Below are 18690 nucleotides of genomic sequence, written 5' to 3'. Positions count from 1 at the left end.
AAGGAGCTAAAGGGATCTGCAATCCTATAGGTTGAACAACAATATGAACTAACCAGTACCCCCCTGGAGCTCGTGTCTCTAGCTGCATATGAATCAGAAAATGGCCTAGTCAGCCATCAGTGTAAAGAGAGGCCCATTGGTCGCGCAAACTTTATATGCCTCAGTACAGGGGAACAACAGGGCCAAGAAGTGAGAGTGAGTGGGTGGGGGAGTGGGTGGGGGAACGTGTGTGGGACTTTTGGGATAGCATTGGAAATGTAAATGAAATAAATAACCCCCCCCCAAATATAATAATGATAAAAGAAAAAAAAAAGATGGAACACACACACACACACACACACACACACACACACACACAAGAAAAAAAGAATTAGGGTCTTGTGAGATTCCCCCAGCCATGCTAGCACGTTGAGCTTATTTAGCCAATCATAGTTTTGAGATTTCTCAGGTAGACACCTATCTTACAGCAGGTGTCTTTTTCCTCTTTAATCTTTCTGCCACCTCTTCTACCATGCTCCCTGAGTCTTGGGTGTAGGGGTTGCACTGTAGATATACCCTACAGTCACTTTAGTCCACTCTTCTTTTTGTGATCTGAACATTGTTTGATAACATTTACAAATGGAGTTTATCCTGTGGTATTTCTCCTTCTGTGCTTGGCTTATTTAACACAATACCTTCTGAGTTCATATGTGTAACCCACTAGCTTCTAAGTGCATATGTGTTGTTGCAAGCAGGAAGCTTTTCTCTTTTAAGGCTCACGGATATTCCATTGTGAGTGTTTTCTCCTCACCATCCTGGCTCTCTCAAACTGGGGGACAAATGCAGTCTTACACAAATCAAGGAAGCATCAGTGAGTTACATTCCTTGTCTCCTCTTACTGCCTTCTTAATTCTTTCATCTAATGATGAACACTGTTAGATTTCTTGCCTTAGCTATGGTGACTAATCCGGCAATAAATATGGGTGTGAAGAGATCATTTTTGGCATACTGATTTCATTTCATTGGGATACATAGCCAGTAGTGGGGATTGTGGGATCATATGGTAGTTTTCTTTTTAATTTTTTTTTCTTACTGAAGAACCTTCAAGCTTCTATTTAAAACAGAATCTCAAAAAGAAAAGTCTTTATCTTTTATATGGCTCTTCCTCTCATCTCCCAACCCACAAATCCACACTTAAGTGCAAGTATTTATTTGTAACTTACTATGTAAATGAAAGCTAAAGTAATATTTCATTGTCTTCTCTCCTAGGTGACAAGCTTATTAATTTTGGTGTGCTTTATAGCAGCGTTTCAAGCCTTCTCTAGGTAAGAATATTTTGGATTTTGTATGGAAATTTAAAATATGTAAAAAAAGTAGTACATTCTGTAGAATAGTTTAATTCTTATAAGCAGATTAGATGTGTTTATGCACCTTATCTTTCTGTGTTTTCAGAAAATATAGTAATTATGCTTTATTCTTGTTTAATTTTTTCCATTAAAGAAGAAACAAGGACAAAAATTCCTCACGGTTTTTGTTCTGGTTTCAGGATTTTACTTTCATTCAGAGAGCTGCAGCACTCCAGAGTGATATTTGTCTTTAAATTTAGTCCTTGCTAAACATTTTCTGGGTTTTAAAGGTCAAAGGTATTTACTTTTAATTTAAAGAAAACAGTTTTATTGGTTCCTGAAGGCTGGATAAAAGCCAGTATTATTTACCCAATAAAAGAAATTATGCTTGTTTATTCTCACTGTCAGATTGACGGGAACAGGCCAGGTCCCTTGATGGGGCTGTTGGAATAAGTATCAGGACTGGTGCCAGGAACCAGGTAGCGCATCAAGTCTACTGGCGACCAAGGTCCTGAGGCCAACATGGGCGTGTTTGATGGTTCCTTCTGGGCAGGGTAATGAAGGAGACAGGAGGGAAGGTTATAGAGTGCCCATACTAAGCCCCCACTTTAGGGGAAGACCTCTGCCCCTGGGGCACAGGTAGGCAAGCAACAGTAAATTCAGGGCTTTTGTCTAAGGGTCAAAACATTTAGGCATTTGACTCACTATTGCTATGTGTAAGCAGGTTACTAAGTTTCCTTCAATGCATACTACAGGATGGGATTCATTACTTTTAGGGTAATCTTTCAGCTTTAAGATTCAAGAATTAGCTTAACCCAAGAAGTCTCTCAACCTAATAATGTGCTAAGAGTCCACGAATCAAGAATCCAGGCTCCATGATCTCTTCACAAGTCATCCTTTACCTTTGAGGCGTAACCCAACTGTCTCTCTCACAGCCAGGGTTTACCATCACATGAAAGCAGCTCTATCACCCACACATACTTGGTGTGAGTGGCATTGATTAGGCTCAATTTGCCCAAATGTGTGTGCACTTGAGAAGGGGCTCAAGTGAATATGGAGGGCATTTCAATACAAATTACTGTATTATAGCCTTTGCTAGATTGTTTGTTTTATTTTGATTTGCTTTGTTTTTGTTTTTTAACCACTCACACGTTCTTATAAATTGTCTATCAAGTTTCTCAATAGCTCTTCAAACTATTACTGAGATTCTTCAAAGGCACAATTCTTTCCTCCTAAATATTCTCACCTATTCTCTTAACTCTGACAACTCCTTTATTTAGGGTTATTATTGCTGTGATGAAATATGACCAAGGCAACACGGAGAGGGAAGGGGTTCTTTTTGGCTTATGATTCCTCCACATCACAGTTCTACACCAAAGGAAGTCAGGACAAAAACTCAAGTTGGGGGGGGGGGCAGAAACCTGGAGGCAGGAGCTGATGCAGAGATCAGGGAGGAGTGCTACTTACTGGCTTGCTCCTAATGGCTTGTTCAACCTACTTTCTTATAAAACTCAGGACCACCCATCCAGGAACTGCACCATTCACCATAGGCTGGTCTCCCCCATCAATCATTAATTAAGAAAATGCTCTTCAGGCTTGACTTCAGCCTGACCCATTTATGGGGGTATTTTCTCAATTGTGACTCCCTCCTCCCTGACAACTCCAGCTGTGTCGAGCTTATGTGAAACTATCCAGTACAAACACTGTTACAGAATTTAACATATTAGATATACTATATGATAATTATAAATTTATGTGTTTCTATCTTTTAATCAATAGTCAACAGCTTACCTCATTATTTCTACAGCCTAATATGTTAACAGTACTTTGCACAAAATAGATATTTAATAAAGAAATAATAGTAAAAATAGTAAAAATAGGTACTCCTCTTCCCATTTTCATATATTTTAGGATACTTTTAATACCTCTTTGAAAAATTTGATAGTATTTCTTCTTTTTAATCAACATATAATAATTATACAAAATAACGTGCTTCCTGTTGACATTTTCATATAAGTATATAATGTATCTTAAGGCACACTTATGTTGTTGTCTATTTCTTTTAAGACAGGATCTCATGTAGTCTAGGCTGTCTTCAAACGTGTGTACCTGAGCATGACCTTGAACTTGTGATCCTCTTACCTCTACCCACCAGGGGCTGGGTTACAGGTGATCACCACTGTCAGGTGGTGAGCTGCTTTTGATGACTTTTGACTATTCTTAATTATCCTTTGTGTCCCTATCTACCTCATAATGAAAATCTGATGCTGTGGCAGAGCCTCCTCTCCAGTCAACTGCAAGTGGGACTCCTATGGCCCTTGGTCAGAATGCAATGGCTGTACCAAGACTCAGGTAGGCTCCTATGAAACTTTTGACTTATTGTTATGTGTAGGTATAACCACAACCAAATTAATTTTTAATGTTCATTAATTAGTGTTACTGTATCTTGATGCTTATTTTAGTAATTTTCAAGGAAGAAACCAGGACTTGTTTACAATATTGTGTTACAATGTCATATCTTTGAGAAAATTTAAGGCTTGCTTTTAACTAGCACAGGCAGAAAGCTGAGAGTAACTCAGTAACCCTTTATTAAACAGACAGGAATAGCATAAAAGAAAGCTCAGAATCTGTGTTTTTTTCACCAATTTCAACTTTTCCTCCCATTTCAAACATCAGCAAACTTCACGAATAGAGACCAAGATGGCTGAGCAAATCAACCATCTTCAATGTTTTTAATTTATTTCCTAAGTAGTGATCTAAAATAAACCACTAGACTTGAGCTGGATATTGTACAATACTTTTAAAAATGTATCTTTTCCTCTATGTAATAATCATTGATGAGAATATAGAAATGTATAGTGAGAGAAAACAGCATTCAGAATTGTACTGAAAAAAAAAAACCAAATATGCCACTGTTTTGCTATTTATCCTCCCAGCTTCCTTTCTCTCTATGTTTATAGTCTTTATTTTATTTATTTTAACATTAATTTTATTATTGTTTCCTGGGAATTTCATTCACAAGACTATATTTTCAACACTGCTTATAGTTTTGAAATGTATTGCTTCTCAGGCTTTTGGCTAAGATCAAGTTTAGTTCTAAAATATTATTATCACCATTTTAAGTGATTATTTAAAATTGAAAATAGTTGCTTCTCTCATACAGTACATCATGACCACAGTTTTCTCTCCCTCCTCTCCTCCCAAACCCTCTCCACCTCACCTCTTCCCCAAATTCACTCCTCCTCCATTTACCATCAGAAAAGAGCAGGCATCCAAGAGATAACAACCAAACATGACAAAATAAGACACAATAAGACAAGGTAAAAGCCCTCATATCGAGGCCTGACAAGGCAACCCAACAGGAGGAAAAGAGTCCTAAGTACAGGCAAAAGAGTCAGAGATACATCGCCTCTCATTGTTAGCTACCCCACAGAAATTAACAGTCATAACATTTATGCAGAGGACCTGGGGCAGATCCATGCAGGCCCCAAGCTTCAGTCTCTGTGAGCCCATTCGAGCCTGTTCAATTGATTTAGTGGGCCATATTCTCCTGGTGTCCTACGTCCCCTCTGACTCCTACAATTCTTTCCCCCCAGCGCGCCCTACCTGTGGAGAGCTCAGGGAGGGACCTAATGGAGATATCCAACTTAGACTTTCTGCCAAATGTCTAGTTGTGAGTCTCTGTACCTGCTCCCATCAGTTGCTGGAGAAAGCCTCTCTGATGGTGACTAGACAAGGCACCTACATCTAGGAGTCTGGCAGAACATCATTAGGAATCATTTCATTGTGTTTGTTTGTTTGTTTGTTTGTTTTGGCCAGTCATGCTTGGTTCTACCCTAGGTCTCTGGGCTACCCAGTCTCCTGAATGGTTCCTAGCCATCCAGGGTCAAGCGTGGGCTCCTTCTTGAAGCCTGGGCCTCAAGTTAAACAAGACATGGGTTGGCTGCTTCCCCAGGTTATGCACCACCATTACCCTAGAACATCTCCCAGGCAAGAGAGATTACACATTCAAGGTTTTGGGGCTGGCCATGGCTTTATATTGTATTAGTTTACAAAGTATCAGCATCAATTTGTAACACATATATGAAGGTACATTTTACTCAACCTACTCACTTTTCTATTGTTTGACATTTAGGTTGTTTCTTTTTCTCTTTTCTTTTTTAGTTTAGGACAGATGTAGCCTAGGCTGGTCTCAAACTTATGATTCACTACATCCCAAGTCCTAGATCCATTTTTTAAGCTATAAGTGAAACTTTAATGAACATTTTTTTTTATACAAAGAAATCAGTCATATGTTCCCATAATCTTCTTAGGATATAATGTTTGATTTAAAGGTCCTGAGCTTTTGAATGGCTAAATAGTTTAAATGTTTCAGTTTGGATAAAGCATATATTAATAGTAAACTATTTTAACCCTTTATTATATTTAAAATTGTATCTGTGTATATGATGTATATGTATGAACATATGTATATGCATATATGTATATGTATGGGCATGTATGGCCTACAGCACATGTGTAGCGGTCAGAGAACAGTTTGTAATAGTCTGTTATATTTCTTTACAATGCAGGTTTTGGGAATTAAACTCTGATTATTAGACTTGGCAGCAAGTGCTTCTAAACACTGATCTATTTTGTCTCTCCATATTTAAACTATTAAAATAACAGATCTATCATGTCTTGATCATTTGACTAAGATCAGGCATAGAATAACAGCTCTATCACAGAAAATGACTTTTGTTTTGAATCTTCTTCAGCATCACGTTCTCCACCCATTTCTCTTGGAGTACTTGTTTTTGGTCAAACCCAGGTTATTGGGCATGCTGGACACACTCTACCATTGAGCTTTCTCCAAGCATGATCATCATCATCATGATCACCATCATTATTTTATTTATTTATTTTTTTAGAATTAATTTTTTTATTAGGTATTTTCCTCATTTACATTTCCAATGCTATCCAAAAAGTCCCAATACACTGCCCCCCCCCACTCCCTTACCCACCCACTCCCACTTTTTGGCCCTGGCGTTCCCCTGTACTGGGGCATATAAAGTTTGCAAGTCCAATGGGCCTCTCTTTCCAGTGATGGCTGACTAGGCCATCTTTTGATACATATGCAGCTAGAGACAAGAGCTCCGGGGTACTGGTTAGTTCATCATGTTGTTCCAACTATAGGGTTGGAGATCCCTTTAGTACTTTCTCTAGCTCCTCCATTGGGGGCCCTGTGATCCATCCAATAGCTGACTGTGAGCATCCACTTCTGTGTTTGCTAGATCCTGGCCTTGTCTCACAAGAGACAGCTCTATCTGGGTCCTTTCAGCAAAATCTTGCTAGTGTATGCAATGGTGTCAGCGTTTGGAAGCTGATTATGGGATGGATCCCTGGATATGGCAGTCTTTAGATGGTCCATCCTTTCGTCACAGCTCCAAACTTTATCTCTGTAACTCTTTCCATGGGTGTTTTGTTCCCAATTCTAAGAAGGGGCACAGTGTCCACACTTTGGTCTTCGTTCTTCTTGAATCATTTTATTTTTAAAACCAAGCCTTACTCAGTAGCACAGGCTGGCCTTGAACTCATGGCCAGCCTCCTGCTTCAGATTCTCAAGTGCTGAGATTATTGGCAATAACCATGCCATTTGATCATCATTTATGAAACATTCTTTTATTATCTAGGTGGGTGCTATTTTCAAAACAAGTTATGCAAATGAGAAGCTTGTCATTTAGCAAACATAATAGATGATGACTTATTTCAGAGGAAAGAAACACGTGAAAAGACAGGCAAAAAATTAAATGAAACAAAAAGTGCACAAATCATTTTAATAATTTAAAAACCAAAATAAAATGAAATCTAGAGAGAAAGACAGACAGCGTTTTCATGCGAGCGATATTTTCTTTGATGAAGGTCATTGTGCAGTAGGTTTAACTGATGTTTATGAAACATACTTTTTATTCAGAAAGAGACAGGTGAAAATGAAAATGGGTAGGAAGGTCAGAGAGCTGAGAATAATGTGGTAGAGAATGGGTGATCTTTAAGGGCCTGGCTGGCAATGTGGAGAAGGGAAAACATCCCTGTGTGAAGTACACAGTCTGTGTTCAGAACTCAGAAAAGGGCATGCAGAGAAACTACATGTCTGGCAACTCTTCATTAGTTAAAAAGAGAAACTAAAACATTAAGAAGCTTTACTCGGCCCCATTTCTTACAACTGTGATTTTAACTTCAATGCAAGGCTGAGGCTTGATAAAGAGTCACTCAAGAGTCCAAACCACAGAGGGTGACCAGTTGTCCCAAGTGTACCCATTTCCAACTCAACGTAAGATGGAGGAGTAAATTTAAAATTGGTTTATATACATGTTATTCCTTGTTGATCGTCACTCAAGGTTTGACCTCTCTGGCAATGAGATGGGTGTCTTTTTGTTAATAGAGAAGGGTTATTTTAGTTTGGGTTGCTATTGCTGTGAAACACCAATAGCAACTTGGGGAGGGAAGTGTTGATTTCACTCACAGTTCCATGTAACAGTTCATTATCAAAGGTAGTGAGGACAGGAACTCAAGCAGGGCAGGAGCCGGGAGGCAGGAGCTGATGCAGAAGCCATGGAGGGATGCTGCTTACTAGCTTGCTTCTTAAGCTAGCCCAGCCTGCTTTCTTAGAGAGCCCAGGACCAAAATGCCCCACAGCTGGAAATCACGGTGACATCTTCTCAATGAAGGTTCCCTCGTTTCAGGTAACTCTAGCTTGTGCAGGTTGATATCAAACTAGACAACACAAGGGGCAAGAACAGGAGGAGGCTGCCAGCAGAGAGGGAAGATGGTGAAGAGTTTGTTTCACTTTGTTTAAGCATTAGATAGACGGTTTCACACTGAAAGTGGACTGAGCGAATTTTAGGACTTCTCACTCAGTCCGGCAACTTATTCCATTTTTCTTCTTTTCTACAAGGGGTCTGCTTTTAACATATTTCCCCTCACAGAGCTCAGTTCTACATCAGCGAGTAAAATCTGATTGTTACCATCCCTTAGCTTTTGTATTGCTCAAGGTCATTTCGTAAACTTGGCCTCTACATCAGTACATTTCTGTTTATTTTTTCCCCTTGTCTCATTTCTTTTCTTTTTCTAGATGGCCCAACCCAAGTCAACACTATCATGATTATTAGGGTTTCCTTAACTTCAGTTCATCTTAACATTTCTGCCATTTCTCTTCCTTTTCCCCCAACAAAATGCATTTCATTTTTTTTTTTCTACTTAACTCCTACAATATACCTCTGGCCAAAATGTTATTCTCTATTGTAATGTATTTCCTTTTCCAGGGAGTCACCAGGAAGGTTTTTCATCATTCAACAGTGAAAGTAAATGTAGAGTTGGGAGCTCTCTATAAACAGCAATTCAGCTGGCATTGGGCCCATAGGGTCATTGAGTTTTGAGGCTTTTACTCCTCTACCACACCAGAACATGTTCTCAGAAAGTGCTTTTCAGATTGAATTAATTCTCAGATTTTATTTCTCAAGAAAACTTGAGATAACTAAAAGTTAGACTACAATGAGGTCTTCTGCTTTGTGTCCAGACTCGAAGGCGTTCAATTGCTGTTTATGGGCAATATGGAGGCCATCCATGTGAGGGGAGTGCTTTTGAAACACAATCCTGCAAACCTGAACGAGGCTGTCCNACGGAAGAGGGCTGTGGGGACCGGTTTAGATGTTTTTCAGGTAATTTGTTTTCCATGGGCTTAGCCTGCAAACTGTAAATTAAAATATCATTTGTTGACCGGTTTGATACATATTTGTTTGGGTTGATATTGGCTTCCAGATTAATTTATCCGCAGTATTTTTATTAGTGTATTAATACATGATCAGATAAACCACATAGTAGATACCGTCCATTCAAAAAGCAAGGGAGAAATCTGATAATAAAAGTATGGTTATTCTTTGGCATGTTGACTGAATTACAGCTATTAACAGCCTCAACTGTGTATACATATTATATATATATTTACATATATCTACATATCATATCCATATCCATATGTATGTGTACAGGTTCCTCTGTCTCTGCTTCCTGAGTTCTGGGCTTAATGGCATGTACCACCACAACCTACAACACATTGGAAATTTAGGGACAGATTATTTGATAAAGAATTACTGATAAAGAATTTTTCTTTTAAAATTAGTTTTTAAGAATGTCATACAATATATTTTGATCACGTTTTCCCCTTCTCCAAATCCTTATAGATCATCCTCTCTACCCACCCAATTTCACATTCTTCCTCTCTCAAATAAAATGAAAAAACTCTCAAGTCAAGAAAAAAAAGTAAAAAAATAAATCCCATAAAACCATAAGAACAGAAAGCACACAAGAAAACATGGAGCGACTTTTGTATTGGCCAAACTACTCCTGAGAACGAGGCCAGACCTGTGTGGTTGCTATACTCAGTATCATCCCTCTGGAGAAAATATGTTTTCCTTTGTTAGTGGGTATAGATTACAAATAGCTTCTTCATTAGGAATGGGACCCTGTGTCTATTTTTCCCTTCTCAGTGCTGAGACCCCATTTGACCTGAGCTTATGTGGATCTTGTGCATATATATGTATGTTGTCATATACATATGTTGTCATATATACATATGTTTATCAGCTTTTTTTTTCTACCTGGAAAATGCTATTTGCTGGAGTTATTCACCATACCTAGTTCTTACAGTTTTTTTTTTCACCTCCTCTTCTGCATAGATCTCTGAGCCTCGAGGAGAGGGCTGTGATAAAGACATCTCATTTAGCATTGAGTGCATCCAGGCCTACAGCTGTTCTTCAATAAGACTTGTAAAGCTCCTATTTTATTTTGAAACTCAAGTCAGGTGATAGCTGCTTTGAGAAGCTTTTGCTAATCCCTCAGGTGTTAGAATTAATCAACAAATCACTTCTCATTGTGTATCTTACACTCTCTGCGATCCAAATTGGTGACCTGTACATCTTTCTGCACTTTTGTAGACATAAGCTTTATTTTGTTTATTTTCTCACAAAGTGCCTGGAGTATAGGCAGACTCTCAACAGATGTTTGCTGCATTGCTTTGAGTGACATGTAGACTGAGCTATGTGTTATACTATAAAAATTTCTGGGTACTAAGCATCCATTGAATAGAGGAAGAATGCCCTCCATAGTCTAAGGGATAAAGATAGCTTTCAAAAAGGGATAATATTTAATTTGATATATGAAGAAACATCAGAGAGGAATAGAGAAAATCCTAGAAAGAGAAAGATGTATATCATTGAGATGACAGGAAACTTGGACCTGTATTCATGTGAATGGTTCAGTATGCTGTAGGCATAGGAAGATGGTCCAATATGCAGAGAGCATAAGGAAAAGTCTGGGATGATGCTGGGGAGGAAGACAAGGCCAAGATCATCTTGTACCCAGTTGTGCAGTGGTTCTCAACCTTTCAAATGCTGCAGGTCTTTAATACAGTTCTTTATGTTGTGGTGACCCCTGACCGTAAAATTATTTTCATTTCTATTTTATATCTGTTTTTTCTACTGCTATGAATCATAATGTAAATAACTGATATGCGACCCCTGTTGTTTGACCCTTGAAGAGGTCACGACCCATAGGCCGAGTACCACTGTGATAGTGCTTTCTTGGAATTCTGAGCAATCAGGAAAAGGATGCTGGCGTACAATGGTTCCTGTCTTCATGGTCTTCACTAGCAGATTACACAGCATATGAAAAGTTTGGTGATGACCATACCATACATATTTGTTTCTCAGCACCAGGAAGTATTCCACAGAGTAGATGCTGAAAAATGCTGAGTTTCAACCTTCTGATCCAGTTTCTTTGCTTTGAAAAATTACACATTAGTCCCTGAGAAAAGCCACATGTTTGCCATCTTGGTTAACAATTACAGAAAAAAAAAACCCCAAAGTTGAGAAACAGAACAACAATTCATTTTACCAGTAAGTACCTTTGTGTGGAAATTGGAGGAGGTAGTAAAAAATGTGCAATGAAAATGTTTGACTCAGGACTTTTGGGTTCAGGTCTATTTTCAATTTGCACCAGGGAAGGTGAAAATCAGTTCTGTATTCTTCAAAATGGAGGACAAAAACCATCACCAATTCTTTTCTAGACAATCTGAGGGTTTGTCTGAAACCCACACTTGTCTACCAGTGCAGTGCTGGGGTGATTCCAGCCCATGTTTCTCCCTCCTCCCTCTTTCCCATCCAGGTCAGTGCATCAGCAAATCATTGGTTTGCAATGGGGATTCTGACTGTGAGGAAGATGGTGCTGATGAAGACAGATGTGAGAATGTGGCTAACCCTTCCTGCGACATTGACAAACCTCCTCCCAACATAGAACTTACCGGCTATGGGTAAGGTGCTAAGTGGCTTTCCAAGAATACTGATGGTTGTAGTTTTTCCTTTTGTTCTGTTTTATGGTTTGATGAGTCTAATAATAAGTTATCCAATAGCTAAGCATGTACATTAGCTCAGACATCTTTGCCGCATCCTGCTTCAATTAAAAATTCATAGCTGAATACCTATAGGTGCGTGTAGTAAGATGGAGAATGAGCCGTGTGGTTCTAGATACACCTCAGTTTAGCACTGAAAGTCTCACATCATGGGAAACCTCTCATCCACAGGGAAATTTGGACAGTTGGTCCCCTCTAAAGGGAGGAAAAGGAGGAGAAGGAGAGAGAAGCATAGAGACAGAAAGACACAGAGAGAGAGAGAGAGAGAGAGAGAGAGAGAGAGAGAGAGAGAGAGAGAGAGAGAGAGAAGAAGAAGAAGGAGGAGGAGGAGGAGGAGAGGGAGAGAGGAGAAGAGAAGAGGAGGAGGAAGAGGAAGAAAAAAGAGGAGACAGGAGGAGGACAGAGCTGAAAGTGAAACTATCAAGAAATTATTTTTGAAATTTTATATCAAGTCAATTACAGGCTTCTATTTTTCTAAAAATTATCTTACAAAAATCAATGCATATTTTCCTATAACATCTTCAAGTTTTTAACAGAAAAACAGGACAGTGTTACTTTATGTAATCCTCCTCAGCATGCTAAGAGAATCAGCTGGAAAATCATTGTGGAAGGCAACCTCTCCTTCCCAGTAACCTTAGTTGTATTGGTTTTATCTATAGAATCAATTCTAAAGCAGCCGTTGCCATAGATACAAAAGGCCTGTGCTTCCTGAATATGTTCTCAGGCTGACAGGATGTTGGATTTCCTCTGCTGTTAGTGTTAGCTCTTCTGTCATCAGCAGGAGCTGGCTAATGGAAGGGGGCATTAGGTTTTGTTCTCTTTTACATGGCTTCCCAGGTGGTAAACTGTAGTAGATATTAATGACTGACTTTTGAAGCCTTTAATCATTTTCTCCACCCCAAGCAGGTACTAGTTCTGTTTTTCATTCTCTACACCCTACCCTCCTTCTTCCTTTCTCCCCTCCTCACAGTTACAACGCAGTTACTGGCCAGAGTAAGAAAAGAGTCATCAACACCAAGAGTTTCGGTGGTCAGTGCAGGAAAGTGTTCAGCGGGGACAGAAAAGATTTCTACAGACTAAGTGGAAATATCTTCTCTTATACATTCCAGGTACTTAATTATACCACTGTGGTTAATTGTCATCAGTGACACGTCAGCGATTATTGTTTGTATACATCAAGATTTTGGTATTTGTTTAGAATTTGTTGACCTAATATATGGTCAGTTTTGCAATGTTTTAAGATTTTATATAATAACTATATAATATGAATATATTAAAATTTACACTCCTTTTTTGTTTTTGTTTTTTTTTTTGGTGAGAATGCTTTCAACATCTCTATGAAGCTTACACAAATGAGTTGGAGTTTCTTTGGGTTATACAACCTGCCACTTGAATCATCATTTTGTAGGGTCTGGACAATGAAACTTTTCTAGGATTCCAAATGGCTGCACCTGTTTGTATTTGAGCATGGTCATAGGTCCATGCTATCCACGTGGGTCCTACCTGACTATGCCTCTTGGTTTTTGGTCAGAGTATCCTTTTGCACCAAACTTCTGCTCCTTGGATGCATCTGTTGTGCTCATCCCATTTTTTTGTACTAGGACAAAATCTGCACATACAAAATACTCAAGGGCTTTGGAGGCTTTCCTGAGGATTTGGGTAGAGGAAGAGTTTTTTTTTTTTTTTTTTTGTATAGTACCCTGAATATATTCCATCCATCCATCCCAGTTCATACCCAGACCCTCAAAACTCTCCTCACAGCCTGGCCAAAGTGGAGCTTCTGGTCTCATTCTGTCTTAACCTCTTTGTTGACTTCTTCTCCCAACATACCTTCTTGCTCTTTTCTTTCCCTTATCTCAGAATTCTCTGCATTTCGAGTTGAGCTATCCTTACAATTAACTCTCAGATTTGTAAACAAAAACTGCTGTTGAGACAGAAGGACCTTCTGCTTGCTCACATTATCTCACATAGAAACAGCTCTGACCATGAACACTAAGTTTCAACCTCCAGCTTATAGTAGAACGAGCTGGTTTTTGTGAACACTTATTAAATCATGGAGTGTTCAGTCAAGGAGGACAGGGATGGTGAAGGCGCTGAGAAAAAGAGAAATAAAAATGAATACTATAGGGGGTGACTATGATACAAGTGTGCATGGAAATGCAACCATAAATCTCAAATGATTATGCAGTTACAATATGCTAAAAAAAAAAAAAAGGTTATTGAGCCAAGAGAGTGGGATATAAAACAGATTTGAGAAACAGCTGTAGTCTCCAAGGTTTGGATATTTACTGTGTATTTGTTCTCTTTTAGAAAGAACAATCTTTTAAGATTAAATTCTTGTACTATTCTTAGTTCTATAAGATAATATTTTGCTATTTTGTCATGTATAAATTGAGCCTTAGACGACTTCAGCCTATTCCATATTACCACATTAAAACCTTGTAACCTAGATCAAGAGAGTCGGATTCCAAAGCCCTTTATTTTTCTGTCATACTTTGCTTTCTCCATTTTTTGCCTCCAGTTTCTTTTTCAATTCTAAATTCTATATAATGAGTAACAACTGTTGTAATGTAACCTCTGGCTAGGAGGAAGAACATGAGGTATATGCACGTGGATCCTAGTAATTACTGTCCAACTTCCATTCCTGGGAGGACATGTTTTTAATTCTTTCATAATTATAATGGAGAGAAATTGCATATAAATTTTCAAGGGGTCAAATTTAGAGTGTTACAGAGAAAAGAAAATAATGAGGAAGAATATTTCTGAGTTAGTCAGAAGGTAGACATGCTTGAAGTCTGTGACTTCTGAAGAGAATGATTTAACCACAGCATGATCCTGACATTTCCTCTTTCTCAGCTCGGATTGGTTTGGGGATTGACATCTGAAATGCCTTGCCCGTCACTGAGAGTGAAGGTGTTTGTTAGAAGTAGAGGGAAATTATAGCCTGTTGCTGAGTGCAGAATAGCAATGATTTGCAAATCCAGCCTGGGGGAATGGAGGTGGAAGCAACAGGCAGTGAGCCAGTCATCTGAGTGCTAAATGCAACTGTGGAGATGGGGCAGCAAGAATCCCTAGAGTTCAAATAAACTGACCAAAGGCTCACAGGTCAATTCTCCACAGGGTAGAGGGTGGCTTTTGACTTTCTTGGGACATGCATATTAACAAGCATAAAACATGTATGATCTCTTACAAGCTACGAGTTGGTTATTCTCTTAAGGAAAACCTGATTTCTTTGTGACTAAGGTGCATACTTTATTATACACCTTCTGTACTTCATATTTTCACACACAAAAGTCTACTGAAAACCAAGCACATATTAGGTCTCTTGAGTTGCTTGGGATGGTGACAATTGGCTTCCTTCATTCTCAGCATGTGACAAGTTGTAGATGGATGTTACTTATAGACCACTCTGGGTAAAGGTCATTGAATCTCTTGATTTTGGTTATGAATATATCTCATAGTTCATCATTTGCTTGAAGAGAGACCTTACACACACACACACACACACACACACACACACACACACACACACACACAGTTATACTCACTTAACCAGTTGAAAAAGTCAACTTTAATGCTATCTATGTGAGGATGATACCTAAGATTGTTTGATCTACATTCTAATCTGGAATAATTGGGGCAGTGAGAAAAATAGTTCTCATATGAGAACTTTCATATTCTAGGCACTGCTGCAAGAATTTCATGTGGATATTTTTTCACATGGATAGTTTTTCACATAAAAATTGATTGCACCTAATATGAATATCTCAAATATAAATTATTCAAATACTGGGCTGGTGAGATGGCTCAGCAGTTAAGAGCACCGACTGCTCTTTCAAAGGTCCTGAGTTCAAATCCCAGCAACCACATGGTGGCTCACAACCATCCATAACAAAAATCTGATGTCCTCTTCTGGAGTGTCTGAAGACTGCTACAGTGTACACACATATAATAATTAAAAAATTTAAAAATTATTCAAATCCTGAAACTTCTGGAATAGTGACAAAGAGTAGAAAATTCCACCTCCTGAAACTATGTTTCATGTACAAAGTATTAAAAAAATCATATAAAAATTAACTTTAGACCATGTGTACAAGTTATATATGAAACAAAAATATACTGTGTGTTTAGACATGTCTTACTCCCAATATATCTCATTATATATACAAGTATACTAAGATAAAAATATCTGAAACCCAATATACTTCAGTTCTAAACATTATGAGTATATGCCAGGGTTCAATACTGGTATTAACATGAAATATATGTATAGATTTCCATCTATGTATTTATAGGCTTATACAATATATAATCTATGAATTTACATCTGCTTATACTATAAATATTTATACTGTGATCTTATAATAGCTTTGGTTGTAATGGGAATGACAAGAGGAGAGAAGAGCACATGAAAAAATAGTTGGGTAAGAGGCGCTTCTCAGTAAGGAGAAGGAGTTAAAAGCAGTTGAGGTAAAGAATGAAGGTTATGAATGATCAGAAAAAAGAGGGGGAAAGAAGAGATGAAAGAAAAAAGAGTTTTGATGACTTTTAAGGGGTTTCTGGTATGGTTATGGAAAGATACAGTTTACTGAGAGAACAAGAAGAATCTTTCATAGAGAAGATGCTGGTCAAGGAAGAACTATGAAGTCTAACTTGAAATGGGAAGGCAGTAAAAAGAAAGTGAAAAATACTAATAGCAAGAGAGGATAAGTTGAAGGACAGGTCTCTATGATTTTGAATGATGGCTGTGTCAACAATAAAATAAGATCTTGTCAGAAGACCTTGAGATGTTAGTGTGTTGGATGTTTGATTAGAGATTGGGAGCTGCTATTTGAGGTGGAAGAAGAGGGAAATTAACAAGATCTCACTATTCTAATGTAAGATAATTCTGCAGCCAAGTGTAGACGAGATGACACAGGAATGAGGAGAAACCAGTTGTAGTAGCGCAGCCAAGGGTATCATTTGCATAATCAGTAATCAGAGATTTTTGTTGTAGATGTGAAGGTGGGAAAAAGAAGCCGAACATTTGCATTAGATTCTTATTTCTCATGATAAATCCAAATAAAAATAACCTAAATATAGTTTATTGGAAACCAAATGCTCAGAAGCAGTGTTGTGGTTGAGGAATCTGTCACGTTTATTTTATTTCAATTTTGTGTGTACGTGTGCAGTTGTGCATAATGAAAATAGCATTGGAATAAAATTAAGTAGTTAAAACCTGTCTCTTCTTGTTTTCTGCATTTAGTATGTGCACATCTGAAACAACAAAAAAGTTTCATTATAATACCTTTCTTCTTTATTATTTTCTTCATTTTGAGATTGTCTTACTTTGTAACTCTGGCCTGGAACTCACAAAGTAGCCTAGCCTCAAGTGTGCCATGATCCTCAGCCTTTGAGGTGATGAATTACCCATGTGGGCTACAGTGCTTGCATCATGACATTTTCATATGTGCCAAACATCCTACTTTGCTCATATTCTCTTACACTACCTTCCATGTTCCCTCCTCTTCTTGTACTGTTGTTCTTTCTTCCTTCAAGTAGCATTCTGCTTTCATTACTTACTTCTGTCTGTCTACCTGTCATCTGTCTATCTATCTATCTATCTATCTATCTATCTATCTATCTATCTATCTATCTATCTATCTATCTATCTATCTAATCTACCTACCTATCTAACCTACTACCATCTTTAACTGATGATTCCACCTATTAGAGAAAACACAGCATTTTACTTCTGAGCTTGGTTTATTTCACTAACAATAATGTCCACTTCAATCTATTTTTCTGCAAATGACATAATTTTATTATTTTGTTGAAAACATACTATGTATGGTGTACACAGTACATATTTTCTTAGAGTTTTAGTAATATTTTAGGTTATCATGTGAAACAATGTGTTTCAGTATGGCTCCTTTGTATACGTGTATTTTTATATACCACATTGTCCTTATCTGTTCATCTCTTGGTGAACTTCTAGGCTGACTCTACATTCTGTAAGTGAGTATAACTGATATTGTCAACTGTCCTAAGTAACTCTGCAATATCCTGACTTAGATTTCTTTGTTTATATATCCAGGCCTGGCATACCTGGATCATATGGTAGATCTATTTTCAGTTTTTAAGAGGACCTCCCCATGCTGATTTCCTTTTTTTTTTTTTTTTTTTTTTGACAGGGCCCTGGCTGTCCTGGAACTCACTCTGTAGACCAGGCAGGCCTCGAACTCAGAAATCTGCCTCCTCTGCCTCCAAAGTGCTGAGACTAAAGGCATGCGCCGCCGCCGCCACCACCACCTGGCTCCATAATGATTTCCATACTGGTTGCACGAATTTAATCTCACTAGTGGCGTTGCTTCTTCCCTGTATCTACCACATTAAACTTTTCTTTTTAGAGTTGCTGGTTCAGTTCATCTATTTGTTGGATGTTACCTTTTTAAAATGTATGTGGTTGTATTAAATATTTTGAGATTTTTATAGATTTTACTTATTAATCCCCATCAGTTGTGTAGCTGGAAAGATTTTCCCACATTGAGTAGATTGTCTTTTCTCTCTTTTGAATATTTCCCTTGATCTACAGAAACTTAAATTTCAATGCATTCCTAATATTCAACATTGGTTAAAATTGGTACCTTTTGGTACCTTGGTCTGTTTTAATTCTGGTTTTCTTTATCCCCTGTGCGAAAGAATACCATTGTGTGGGATATAGACTTCTTCTTTTTTTTAAATTTTTTTATTAGATATATTCTTCATTACATTTCAAATGCTATCCCAAAAGTCCTCTATACCCTCCCCCCACCGACTCCCACTTCTTCGCCCTGGCACTCCCCTGTACTGGGGCATATAAAGTTTGCAATACCAAGGGACCTCTCTTCCCAATGATGGCTGAATGGCCATCTTCTGCTACATATGCAGCTAGAAACATGA

At 38.1% G+C, this 18690-nt stretch overlaps 1 protein-coding gene across 1 annotated transcript in view; it reads left to right on the top strand.

Moving 5' to 3' along the window:
- C7 (complement C7) overlaps positions 1 to 18690 on the top strand; it is a 70329-nt gene that overhangs the window by 4510 nt on the left and 47129 nt on the right. The window contains exons 2-6 of the mRNA XM_021184151.2: positions 1249 to 1304; positions 3602 to 3677; positions 8881 to 9022; positions 11526 to 11670; positions 12740 to 12878. Of these exons, the coding sequence (XP_021039810.1) occupies positions 1249 to 1304; positions 3602 to 3677; positions 8881 to 9022; positions 11526 to 11670; positions 12740 to 12878 (558 nt within the window). The remainder of the gene's footprint in view (positions 1 to 1248; positions 1305 to 3601; positions 3678 to 8880; positions 9023 to 11525; positions 11671 to 12739; positions 12879 to 18690) is intronic.

The sequence above is a fragment of the Mus caroli genome, chromosome 15, assembly GCF_900094665.2.
Source record: "Mus caroli chromosome 15, CAROLI_EIJ_v1.1, whole genome shotgun sequence".
Lineage (NCBI taxonomy): Eukaryota > Metazoa > Chordata > Mammalia > Rodentia > Muridae > Mus > Mus caroli.
Note: the sequence above shows the minus strand (reverse complement) of the source record. Positions and strands in the feature narration are given on the sequence as shown.